Source organism: Pelobates fuscus, chromosome 9, assembly GCF_036172605.1.
Source record: "Pelobates fuscus isolate aPelFus1 chromosome 9, aPelFus1.pri, whole genome shotgun sequence".
NCBI classification, from domain to species: domain Eukaryota; kingdom Metazoa; phylum Chordata; class Amphibia; order Anura; family Pelobatidae; genus Pelobates; species Pelobates fuscus.
In genome coordinates, this window is record NC_086325.1 from 22,568,733 (window position 1) to 22,581,546 (window position 12,814).

Genomic DNA, 12,814 nt, shown 5'->3' on the forward strand with positions numbered 1-12,814 from the left:
TTACTGGTCCTTGTCTTGCATTATTTTTAGCACACGTTACACATCTGCGTACAATGGCCTGAGTCAAGTTGGACAATCTTGGTATGTAGAAATGTTTCCTAAGAGATTCTTCAGTACTGTCTCTCCCAGAATGTGTCCCGTTGTGATAATTTTGGACAATTTCTACCGCTAGTGATGCTGGTATGACTATTCTTCCATCTTCTAGCTGATACCACTTGTTCTCCAAATACTTTCCCGGTTCAGTCTTTAACCACTCCTCTTCTTGAGCTGTATAAACTGGAGTCCATTGGGACAGTGGAGTTGGTATAAGAGCAGCTATATGCCCCACATACTCCTGTCTTCCTGATTCAGCAGCACGCTTAGCTGCACTATCTGCCATCCGATTTCCCTTGGTTACATCACCATCTCCTCTCAGATGCGCTCGACAATGTATGATACCGACTTCTTTCGGCTCCCACACTGCTTCCAATAGTTGTAGGATTTCAGCTGCGTATTTGATTTCTTTTCCTTCTGAATTCAGTAGTCCTCTTTCTTTATACAAAGCTCCGTGGGCATGAGTGGTTAAAAACGCATACTTAGAGTCCGTATAGATATTCACTCTTAAACCTTCAGCCAAGTGTAACGCTCGTGTTAGTGCTATTAATTCTGCCTTTTGTGCTGATGTTCCTTTTGCCAGTGGCCGAGCTTCTATCACCTTGTCTATTGTTGTTACTGCATATCCTGCATAGCGGATCCCTTCTTTCACATAACTACTGCCGTCGGTATAATATTGAACATCGGGGTTCTGGATGGGGAAATCACGAAGATCTGGTCTACTTGAGAATACTTCATCCATTACTTCCAAACAATCATGTTGACTTTCAGTAGGTTGTGGCAAAAGGGTAGCTGGATTTAAGGTGTTTACAGTCTCTAAATGCACTCTTGGGTTTTCACACAACATTGCTTGATACTTGGTCATACGGCTGTTACTAAACCAATGATTTCCTTTGTAATCCAACAACGTCTGTACTGCATGTGGGACTCGTACATAAAGTTCTTGACCCAGAGTGAGTTTATCGGCTTCAGCTACTAGCAGGGCGGCTGCAGCTACTGCTCTTAGACAAGGTGGAAGTCCGCTGGCCACTGCATCCAATTGTTTAGACATGTAGGCAACAGGTCTTTGCCATGATCCCAAGTACTGTGTCAATACTCCCACAGCCATTCTTCTTTGCTCGTGTACATATAAGTAGAATGGTCGTGTGTGATCAGGTAGACCTAATGCTGGGGCACTCATCAAAGCCTTCTTCACATCTTCAAATGCCGTTTGCTGTTCTTGGGTCCATAAGAAGGGGTCGTGCTCTGTACCTTTGATAGCTGCGTACAGAGGTTTTGCTAGTATCGCATAGCTGGGAATCCATATCCTACAGAAGCCTGCTGCCCCCAAGAATTCTCGCACTTGTCTTCTATTCTTGGGTATTGGTATTTGGCAGACAGCCTCTTTTCTCTCTGGCCCCATAATTCTTTGACCTTCAGAGATATGGAATCCCAGATACTTGACAGTTGGTAAACACAACTGAGCCTTCTTTCTAGACACCTTGTATCCTGCCTTCCAGAGAATGTGTAGTAGATCGTGCGTTGCTTGCTGACAGATTTCTTTTGTAACTGCTGCTATCAACAAGTCATCTACATATTGTAACAATACACACTCTCCTGGGATGGACTCGAAATCCAGTAGATCTTGACTTAGGGCTGAACCAAATAGGGTAGGTGAATTTTTAAACCCTTGGGGCAGTCTTGTCCAAGTCATTTGGCGTTTTGAGCCCGTTACAGCGTTCTCCCATTGGAAAGCGAAAATACATTGACTTTCTGCGGCAATTCGGAGGCAAAAGAAGGCATCTTTGAGATCTAAGACTGTGAAGTAAGTAGCCCCGCCCGGAATTAAAGCAAGCAGGTTATATGGATTGGGTACAACTGGATGTATACTAACAACCGCATCATTGACTGCTCTCAAGTCCTGCACAGGTCGATACTCATCTGTACCGGGCTTTTGAACAGGCAGCAATGGGGTGTTCCAGGGGGAAGTACAGAATTTTAGGATACCATACCGTATGAACTTATCCAGATAGGATTGGATGTTCTTCTTAGCCTTCTGCGGGATGTGATATTGTCTTAGGCTCACTGGATAAACCCCAAGTTTCAGTTCAATTTTTATAGGTGGAATATTGCGGGCCAGTCCTGGTCGGTTGTTCTCTGCCCAAACTCCTGGTATGTTAAATAATGTCTCATCACTCCTAGGGTTTTGGCTAGTCAACGCTGTATAAAGTCGCCACTCTTCTTCCTTTGGTACAGATAATGTCATGATACCTGAAGGTCCATTAAACTTTAAAGATGTTGTTCCATTTGGTAGGAACGTAATCTGCGCTTGTAATTTTGATAGCATATCACGTCCCAGCAATTGGACTGGACATTCAGGCATATAAAGGAATTGATGTTTTATTACGTGGCCTCCCAATGTACAGAGTCGACTTTTAAGAACCGGTTTTTCAGCACTTCTTCCAGTTGCTCCTATCACAGTAATAGTCCTTCCAGATGGAGGAGCGACTAGATTAGTCACCACTGAATGTTCAGCACCAGTGTCGATCATGAACGCACTCCTTTTCCCCCCTATTGATACATCGACCATAGGCTCCGCTCGACCAAGGGGGATGGAGCCCGGTCGGTATCAATAGTCCTCCATGACCGTGTCAGCCAATCCTACGAAGTCCCTACCTTCTCTATCGCGGGACCTTTGCGCTGCTGGAATATACCTGTCTTCCCTAACACTTCCTCTGTTCCCATTACTCCCTCTATAACCATTACTCCCTCCGGGGCCTCCTCTACCTCTCGCTCTGCCTCTAAAGTTTACATAACCTGTCCTAGGTCTGTCTCTCTCAGACTGTTCTCTTCGCGGACACTCATTTCTCCAATGCCCTTCTTCCTTACAGTAAGCGCACTGATTTCTACTTAGAGGTTCCTCATTCCACTTACTATCGCCTCTATCTGGGCCCCGTCTATCTACGCCTGCGATCGCTACCGCTAGCATATCAGCCTTTCTACGCATCTTGCGCTCTTCCTCTTTCTTGCTTTCTGTTTCCCTATTCATATACACCTTATTCGCTACCTCCATTAGTTGGGTGATTGACATACCTGCAAACCCTTCTAACTTTTGTAGCTTGCGCTTAATATCTCCGTAAGCTTGGCTGACAAAGGCGGAGTTCACCATTCGGGAATTGTCTGCGTCTTCCGGATTAAAGGGGGTATACAAGCGGTATGCCTCCAATAATCGGTCATAAAAGACACTGGGCGCTTCATCGCTTTTCTGAATCACCTCAACTGTCTTCGACATGTTAATAGCTTTCTTTCCTCCGGCTTTCATGCCAGCAATTATAGCGTCTCTATAGGCTCTGAGTTGAACCATATCAGCACCATTTACGTTCCAATCGGGATCGGTGTTGGGATAATGTGTTGCGGCCCATGCTGATGGATTGGCTTGGTTTAAAGTACGGGCTTTATCCTCTAGTGCTTTAATGGCTGCTTGATTTATTCTTGTCCTTTCCTCATTGTTAAATAAAGTCATTAATAACTGCTGGCAATCAGCCCATGTCGGGTTATGTGTCTGTACTATTGAGGTGAACAGATCAGTCATAGCTTGTGGTTTCTCGGTATACGAGGAATTGTGGGTCTTCCAGTTTAAAAGATCGGTTGTCGTGAATGGGACATATACAAAGACTGGGTCAGCGTGTGCCATTTGACCTGCGGCATCGATATAGGCTGACCCGGGATTCAGACGAAGAGGCATCTGATAGTGCTTTAATTGTTGGGCACCGGTCAACTGTCGGGTCTGTATGGGGCTACGTGGAGGGGCGTCAGTCATGGGTTCCAGTCGGGGAGAAATAGGGTATGGGGATGTGGGAGCTTGGTTTTGGGAAAAGGTGGTAAATAAAACACTTCGAGTCGAGCTAGATGAAGCTTGACCGGAAGTCTGAAGTGGCGCCAAATCAGGATATTCGTTTTTAATGGGGGTTGGTTCTGATTCCGGAAGGGGAGATTTAGTACGAGGGGGGGTGGATCCTGTACTGGAGGAGGAAGCGGAAGTGGATGGGGGTAATGAGGGGAGGGTTGCAGGACTTCCTGCGTTTGCGTCACTTCCTCTTAACGGAAAGTAAGGGGGCGGCAAAGGGATCTCGGACTCAGGGGGCGTGTCCAAAATGGGCCTAACACCAGTCCTAGTGGACGAACAAGTCCTAGCTACCATGAGGCGACACTGCTCCTCGTGGCATGTCCGGAGCCATTTTGGCGAGTCATTTACGGCCTGTCTCCAACAATCAACATAAGGAAACTGGCCGTAAAGTTCAGGCCTACCTGATACAGCCACGTGTAAGCGCTGTACCAGAGTTGGATCCAAACTGCCACGTGGCGGCCATGCCGCAACCAAAGTAGGCCACTCCCTAGTACACAAAGTGACCAAACGTACAGGAGACATTTTAACCCCAAAATCACAAGTTTTGAATCCCTTTTTAAAATTCTTCACCATACAACCTAAGGGATCCGGGATCGTTGACTGCGACGCACCCATACTTAACAATGGAACGTCGTCGACAACGAATACTATACACGCGTACTTATTCAACAGTCACACCCGTTTCCTCTGGCAACAGCACCACGTGGTACGGTTACCAAGTGAAACGTACACAATAACAATAAACACTCAGGGAATTCCCGTACACACACAGCTGTTACACCAGTCACTATATAATCAATATTATGCCCTTTGGCGTAACTATACAGTCACCCACGCTATAATTCTCTATATACGAATTACCCGTCTATAACACACCCCAGTAACATCGTCTTTTACAAATAGCGGTTACAGTACGGTTAGCATAGGTCAAAGCACAAGTTAAGGTCACAATACAACTATTAGTGGTTATGGTGTTAAACATGCAATGGACGACAATGATTAGTACTTATATACAGTGTCAGTAAATATACAGGGTTATGGTACCGTGCACTATAATACAGCAACACACTATTAACACTCTCGCTAGACGGCTGAGCTCGCGCTATCTAACAAGATATACACTTTACTAAACAATCGTTAACACATTTACAATTCCCAACTAAACTATTGGCCAGTACCTTGAATGGACTACCTAAAAACAATCTACATACGTTTTGGTTAGCCACACTGCCCAATCACCACATATATAGCGAGCTAGAGGACCGAATTTACACAGACGCCTCTTAGTCGCACTATCAAAAGTCTAGTGGGTTCCAAATTTACACGCCTTCCCACTTAGCCCAGATAGGATGAGAACTAGCGAACCGAATTTACACAGACGCCGCTTAGTCTCCCGGTCCCTCCGACCTAGCGAACAAAAATGTACACCCTAGAACGCTAGTCTAGACAAGACACCGGTGTCCGGCTAGGGCTATTTACACCAGAGCCCCGCCTGACTAACAGAATCAAACGGTCTGACTAAAGAGCGTTCGATCGAGCGGTGCGCCTTCGCTCCTTCCCTCCGACAGAGGGGGCAGATACACAGATTCAAAACCCCTTTGGGCCTACCGCACAATCGGTATACCCCTAGTGGGTCCTGCCGTCTAAAACAGCAGTTGTCTTACCTCCTCGTTCCTGAACCTGAGTTCACACTCATCGACGGGGACACCCCAGCACTTCTCACGTAGAGGCCGATGATCTCCTGGACAACAGACCAGTGGCGCCGAGACGAAGGGAGGTCCACGCAGAAGTTCAGGGGTGCAGCCGTAGAGAACGTGGGCAAAGATAGACCGTCTCACGCCTCTGCCTCTCAGCTACCGTTGAACGATGAGCTTCCCGGCCAATGCACCAAATGATACCGGAGAAACTGACGGAAGCCAAGCACAGAGAGATGGACACAGGTTTCTTCAGGAAGGAAGAGATTCTTTATTGGATCACCGATCGGGACTCAGAGGGACTAACGTCACCAAAATACAGCAAGTTCTGAGCCCCGGACAATAGTGCAGGCTCCTTATATAGGCACATAACTCCTCCCATATTAAGCTCCACCCGCACATTCTCTTAACCAATCAACACAAATAAGAATTAACTTCCTGTTTGACCGCATGGCTTGTCCAGCACAATGGAGGAGGGGGAATACTATATCCTGTATTCTTGCACATGCTCCGTACACTACTGATCGTATCTTGCCTCGTGCAACCAACTGATCGATACGTCAGCATATGCACGTACACATGCCACGTGGTAATCTCGGCCTACTAAATTTATTTTTACCGAGATTCCACCACAGGTTCTCTTCCCATTTTGGACTGTCTTTTCCCCAGTTGTACAGAGCTGCAGAATTTGTTGACTATTTATAAAAGCAAGCAATAATCCCAAATCTGTTTTTGTTTGCTTGTTAATACCTATTCAGCAGACCAGCAATTATAGTGAATTAAAAAACAAACTGCAAAAAAATTCTCAAAAGCTTAGCTATATTACCCTAAATGTTGTAACTCAGTTTACAGTTCACAACTGGGTATTATTGAATAAACAATATATAAAACAGGGTTATTTACTAAACTGTGAATCGCATAGAATTTTAATAAGGATGGCAAAATTCTGTCAAAAATGATCCAACCCAGCTACAGTCACAGCTTGGCTACGTTCGAATAAACTTTGTTTTTCGTATTTTAACTCTCGACAGCTTTCAGATTTTCTCCGAAGACGACGTTCCAAAACAGATTTAGGAGACATCCACAGCTCAGAACCAATGTAATTATGTAAATGTAGAATATAAAGCATCATATATAGTGGATCATTGCGTGGCCATAAATGTATATATTACCTCTATATTAAAAAAATAATAAAATGATATATATCAGAGAAAGGAGACTACATGGATATTGTTGTATATTTAATATAGTTTACTTTATAGCGCCTCTTAGAGGGTACTGTACAAAGACTAGTACTTTTGCAGAATTCATGAGTTTAAATATATACAGTTACAGAAAGAATAAACTAGTTTCTTACCAATATGGCCCATGAGCTTACTATCTAATTGTGAAATCGTTGTGTCTGTGTGTAGACCCGAGCACTTAGCATGTTACAAAGGGCTGCTAAACGTTGCTGATCACTGAGAATGTGTAAATATATTTAAATCTTTTCTGGCAGCTTTAAGACATCGCATACAGGAATGGCTACCACCCTCAGCCAGCCAGTGCCTGGGGTTTATAGCCTACAGCAGCTGGTATTCCAACAGTACACAGCCACAATCATAACACACACTATAAACAACTGATTAGTTACTAGGCTTGTGCACCCAGCCCCCTCCTGCTGAATCCCTGACTGTGCTCTGGCAGGAGAGGGCAAGGGGAGGTTTGAAGGAGGCAGAGAGGGCATGGAGGGGGCAGGGGGGGGTATGGAGGGGCAGGGGGAGGTATGGAGTAGGCAGAGAGGGCATGGAGGGGGCAAAGACGGCAGGGGGAGGCATGAAGGGGGTAGGGGGAGGTATGTAGGGGGCAGAGAGCTCATGGAGGGGGCAGGGGGAGGGGGCAGGGGGAGGAATGGAGGGGGCAGAGAGGGCATGGAGGGGGCAAAGAGGGCAGGGGGAGGCATGGAGGACGTAGGGGGCAGAGAGCTCATGGAGGGGGCAGAGAGGGCAGGCATGGAGGGGGCAGGCGGAGGTATGGAGGGGGCAGAGGGAGGAATGGAGGGGGCAAAGAGGGCAGGGTAGTAATGGAGGGGGCAGGTAGAGACAGAGAGAGGCAATGAGTGGCTGCTAAACCCTGCTGCCAGTGCTGCCCCCTCTCCATGACCTGAGATTCCAGCTATACCCCTTTAAATCCTACAGAGAGAGGGAGGAGGGATCCAGGGAAGGAAGCTGGGGAACAGGAAGAGGAGGAGATAGGAGAGGAAAGGCCTGTGTATGGAGGTAATGTGTGTCTATACCTTTAAATTAAAGGGGGGGAAGAGAGAAAGGAAAGGGGAGCGCTGCAGAAAGGGGGAGTGGGGAGCCCTCTCCCCAAACTTCCTTCTCCTGCCAGTCATGTTGTCTCCTGCTCCTTGTGACCTGCCTCCCATTAACCCCTGTCCTACCTATCACCTCACTGACGCAGAGGTCATCCCATTAACCCTGATTTAGCCAAAAGGCAGAGCTCTGCGTGCACTAGAACTACAACTCCCATGACGCTTTGCTTCAGTGTGGCACAGCATCGTGGGAGTTGTAGTTCTACCACAACTGGAGAGCAGTATGTTCTCCATTCCTGCTGTAACTCCTACTTTACAGAAAGATACAGGACAGCATGGCTATGTATCCTGGAGTTATCTGTATGTTGCTGGACTGCAAGTCTCATCACTGTAAGCTAGCTGGCTGGGGATGGATGGGAGTTGTAGTCCAGCATCTGCTTGAAGTATTGGGGAGCAAGGTGCCCAAAAACCTGATAGATGGCTCTCATCAATATTTTCTCTTAATCTAATTGTTATAGAATGCCTCATTAACCCAGTCACGGTTATCACAGTGAGAAAATTCCCTTATATGCTGCCATTAAGTTTATCAGTTCATTAACCCTTCACAAGTCCATTTACTTGTAGCATTGGTTGTTTTTTCTACTCACTCATGAATGGTCATGTGCTTTGCTGTATTCCCTATAAAATGTCCTCTGCCAGGGACACAAGACATGATTGTTTTATTACTTCTCGCCCTGTTGGAGATCTTTCAAATTCTAACCGGTTTCTCCACCTCCCAAAGATCCCTAGACAGAGTTAATTACTTAAGACGGAATTCAAAAATAATTTTAAACTTGAATCCAGAGGAGCCAAACTAAAAGCATAGTTAAGCTTAGATAATTTTCCCACTTCGACGAATTTGACCTTAAATTTGAAATTCAGTTGGAATTCTCTTCTATGGGAACTGCTCCACGTTTGGAACTTTGCCCCAGAAATGTATGTAGTACAGAGTTCCTAATGCTTCAGTGTAATGTGTTTCAATAAAAGGCTTTCATTTCTCTTGGGTAGTTTTAGCAAGTTTTTTTCTTTTATTTAAAAGCTGACTTGAAATTTAGGAAATATAGCTAATATGGGAAATAAATGGGTAATTTTCCTATTCTGCAATTTCAGTTCATTTTCGAGAGTTGGCTATCAAGTCACTCCGTCTTGCTTTTTTAGTTAATAGAACACTGCATGTTTACTCTGGATTCATGTATTCACTGTACTATCTTTTTTCTGTCTAGGACATGTTGCCGTGGTCGTTTGAACAGTAAAATCCACATGAAGGACAGGTACAAAAAACACCCATCGGGTGAACTGTCTGTTGAGAGTGAAAGACTATGATTTTATCAATGTGACCTCCGACATCAGACAAATACCAAACCGACTATCGAGCTACTTTGAAAAATAAAACCTTTACAACTTTCCTGATTAATATGCATCATTGAAGACCTCACTCCTTTTACAAGACTCTTTCATTGATATGCCATTGACTTTTGCCAGGCCTATATTAATTACAAGCGTATGTTCTAATGGTTCGTCTACAGCTCTACCAAGCAAAAAAAGACTCTGCAAGTCCACTTAAATAGGATTCCCATCGCTCAACCAAGAATTGATCCATAAGTGCTAAAAATCCCTTCTTCCAAAATATTGTTGCATCAGAAAAAAAAGATGGCGTCTACCCCTGACATTCTGCGCTTCCAACTGCCTGGCCATGAGGCAGCCACCCTTCGCACCATGAACCAGCTACGATCAGAAGAAAGATTTTGCGACATCACTGTGCTTTCTGATGGCTTTAAATTTAGAGGCCACCGTGTGGTCCTAGCTGCTTGCTCTCCTTTCCTCAGAGACCAGTTTCTACTCAATCCAGGCTCTGAGCTCCAGGTATCTCTCATGCATGGACCCAGGGTAGTCTCTGATCTCCTCCTTTCCTGTTACACGGGCCTCCTCGAGTTCTCTGTGAGGGACATTGTGAACTATCTGACTGCAGCCAGCTATTTACAAATGGAGCATGTGGTGGAAAAGTGTCGTGAAGCTCTCACGCAATTTATTGAGCCAAAAATTGGTTTAAGAGACTCTAACAGAGGCATGCCCTCCCGTGCTTCAACAACAACAATGAGCTCCATTCGGTCATCAGACAACCGGCGATCTCTTACAGCAGAAGCTAAGACGGAAGAGGAAAGCGAGGAAGGCATGTTGCTAATGGCAGAGGAAGAAGAGGAAGAGGAGCAAGGAGAAGAAGGATCATCTTCGGATATTTGTATTGTGAAAGTGGAGGCCGGTATGGGAGGAAGTAAAGGGGGACGCTCATGGGGGAAAAGGGAAGAGGAGCAGAATGCTGGGACACAACAGGAAGAGGCTTTAGTAAATTCTACAGTAGAAGGTGGTGAGACTTGTGATGGGAACATCCAACAGGGAGGGATTTTGAAAGCCATCTACAGTGATGAAGTGGAGGGTGGTGAAGGTGTGCTAATTATCCCAAGCAATTACCATGAAGAAGGTGAGGTGTTTGATAGCTCAGGTGGATGCCAGAGCAGCATGGTGGCTGATGGTGGATCTAGAAGTGTACTTGGTGGATTAGGAGGAGCAATGGGTTCACTGGTCACTGGGGATGCAAGATTTGGAAGTAGACGTCCAATTAGGTGCTGTAAATGCGAGGAGGTTTTTCAGGGAGTGGAGAAGCTGGTTTTCCACATGCGGGCGCAGCATTTTGTTTTCATGTGTCCACGGTGCGGTAAACAATTTAACCATAGCAGTAACCTTAACCGTCACATGAACGTGCATCGGGGAGTAAAATCGCACTCCTGTCCCATATGTGGCAAATGCTTCACTCAGAAATCCACGCTTCATGACCATCTCAACCTACATAGCGGGGAACGTCCTTACCGTTGCTCTTATTGCTCGGTGAGGTTTGCGCACAAGCCAGCCATACGACGTCACCTAAAAGAACAGCACGGAAAGACCACCGCTCAGAATGTCTTGGAGGCCGGGGTGGCCGAAGTTAACATTCTAGTTGGGTGATGGTTAAGTAAAACTTTAATGAAAGTTGATGGAAATTCTGATTGGAAGACGGACATTTCTAAAATGCAAGATTGAGCTTTACAGAACATATGTTGATCAATGTTCAGCTAACATGTCATGACTCTAATTTAACCTCTTCCAGCTGCCCAGTGCCCTTATTAGAGTGACCTCTTTGCTGTCACGGTTTTCTCCTTTTATGAGCTAGTGTTGGACTCTATAGACTTTAGGACTAAATTTTGAAAGACCCCATGAATGCGTCTACTTCCCTTTTCCACCAGAAGTATAATGTTACTCTCACGCTCCATGCAGTCTTTTTAGTCGTTCTATAATAATACTTAATTTTTATGAAATAAAATATTTGTTTTACGAATGATACTGCATTTTTACCTTACCATTGTGTTATTAGCTATTGGTATCATGGACCCGTCTGCTGTATAGAGCTGTAACTATATCATTCTATCATTTAACGAAGCAGGTCAAATGCATTGGACTGTTGTGTATATTGTGTTAACTGGACACAGCGATACTATACGAATTGGAGCAAATCTTGTTGTACACAAAGGGGAAATCACTTAACACCAAATTTTCACAAATTCAATCCGAATGGCAAAATAGAGGCAAACTTTGCCAAATTGTGTCTGTGGCTAAATTGAAGAATTTTGGCAGATCTGCTATTTTTGCCTCAGTTCTGACATTTGGATTTAATTTGTAAAAATGTAAAGTTTAGTGAATAACCGTTACGCTTAGTAACTAACAGAGTTATTCACTAGAGTGAGAATTTAAAGTGAATTGCAAATTTTAGGTCAAAGTAGACGATCTAGATAAAAATGCTGTAAATCCACAATGCTTTCAATTCGACTACTCTGACCTTAAAATTTAAATTCACTTTGAATTCTCATTTTAGAGAATAACCCTGATAATTAGAATTGCGGAGAATTGACCTTGGGATTTAAAATTGTAGGTTAACAAAACTAGCTAAAATGGCAATATAGCTGCGTTTCGATATGTTTTTCCAAATCTGGCTAGTTTGGCCTGCAATGTACACAATTCACTTGTCAATTTCTCTGATATCCAGGTTTAGAGAATAATCCCTTGTGTGTCAGTATATGTCTATGTTCACTTGTTCTGTATAGCTTTAATGTCTGTAAATAATTCAAATGTATATAGAAATGCAAGGGAAATCATATGACAATCAAAGGAACATTTCAAGCACCATAATCACTGCAGTGTGCCAAGAGTGCCCTGGAGCCACTGCAGTTCAGGACTTAGCTCAGTGTCTGAGAGAGGTCTGCTGGGTAGTGGTTATGGTGTTTGGAGTGTTCCTGTAAGGGTTGCCATACCTAACTTATATTCCTGGAGATATACTTATTAATGTTGTTATGTAGCACAAGAATAGTTTTACCCTGCAGTATGTAAACTCATATGTTGTAGGGAGGAAATCGACTAAAAGGTTATGATCAATAAATTGGTGTCCTTCCTGCAGCACATGAAATCTTCATACCCCAGGGTATAACTTTTAATGTCTGTTCGTTATGGAGTCATAGGCATCCTTGAAGACATGGTAAAGGAACGCTCCAAAAATACAAAGCAATTCAGTTTGCTCGAGTCTATTACGTGTGACATGAGTTTTATTTTTTTAATTTTATAAAAGAAATCTATAGAAATGTGCACTATGATAAATGAGAGCAACTGACAATAAAAATAATAAAAAGCAGATCAAACCATTATATATGTGCAAATAAATATAACTCCTATAACACCGTTCACAGAGGGAGAGGGGCAGCTCCCTCCCCACCGCAGCTTTACAAA

The 12,814-nt window shown here is 44.3% G+C and overlaps 1 protein-coding gene across 3 annotated transcripts; it reads left to right on the forward strand.

The window, feature by feature from the left end:
• The first annotated feature begins 7,761 nt into the window (after nucleotides 1-7,761).
• Nucleotides 7,762-11,375, forward strand: ZBTB12 (zinc finger and BTB domain containing 12). 3 transcript variants are annotated; one of them, XM_063433274.1, is made up of 2 exons: nucleotides 7,762-7,931; nucleotides 9,229-11,375. In XM_063433274.1, exon 2 carries the CDS (start codon nucleotides 9,656-9,658, stop codon nucleotides 11,003-11,005), a length of 1,350 nt encoding a protein of 449 aa, XP_063289344.1. In that variant the 5' UTR covers nucleotides 7,762-7,931; nucleotides 9,229-9,655; the 3' UTR covers nucleotides 11,006-11,375. The 3 variants fall into 3 exon arrangements, with proteins under 3 accessions (XP_063289344.1, XP_063289346.1, XP_063289345.1); XM_063433276.1 differs by lacking the exon at nucleotides 7,762-7,931 and adding an exon at nucleotides 8,365-8,424; XM_063433275.1 differs by lacking the exon at nucleotides 7,762-7,931 and adding an exon at nucleotides 8,875-8,941.
• The last annotated feature ends 1,439 nt before the right edge of the window (nucleotides 11,376-12,814 follow it).

Bases quoted from the DNA above. Each gene is read 5' to 3' on its own strand.
- ZBTB12 (XM_063433274.1), top strand. From the start codon at position 9,656: ATGGCGTCTACCCCTGACATTCTGCGCTTCCAACTGCCTGGCCATGAG.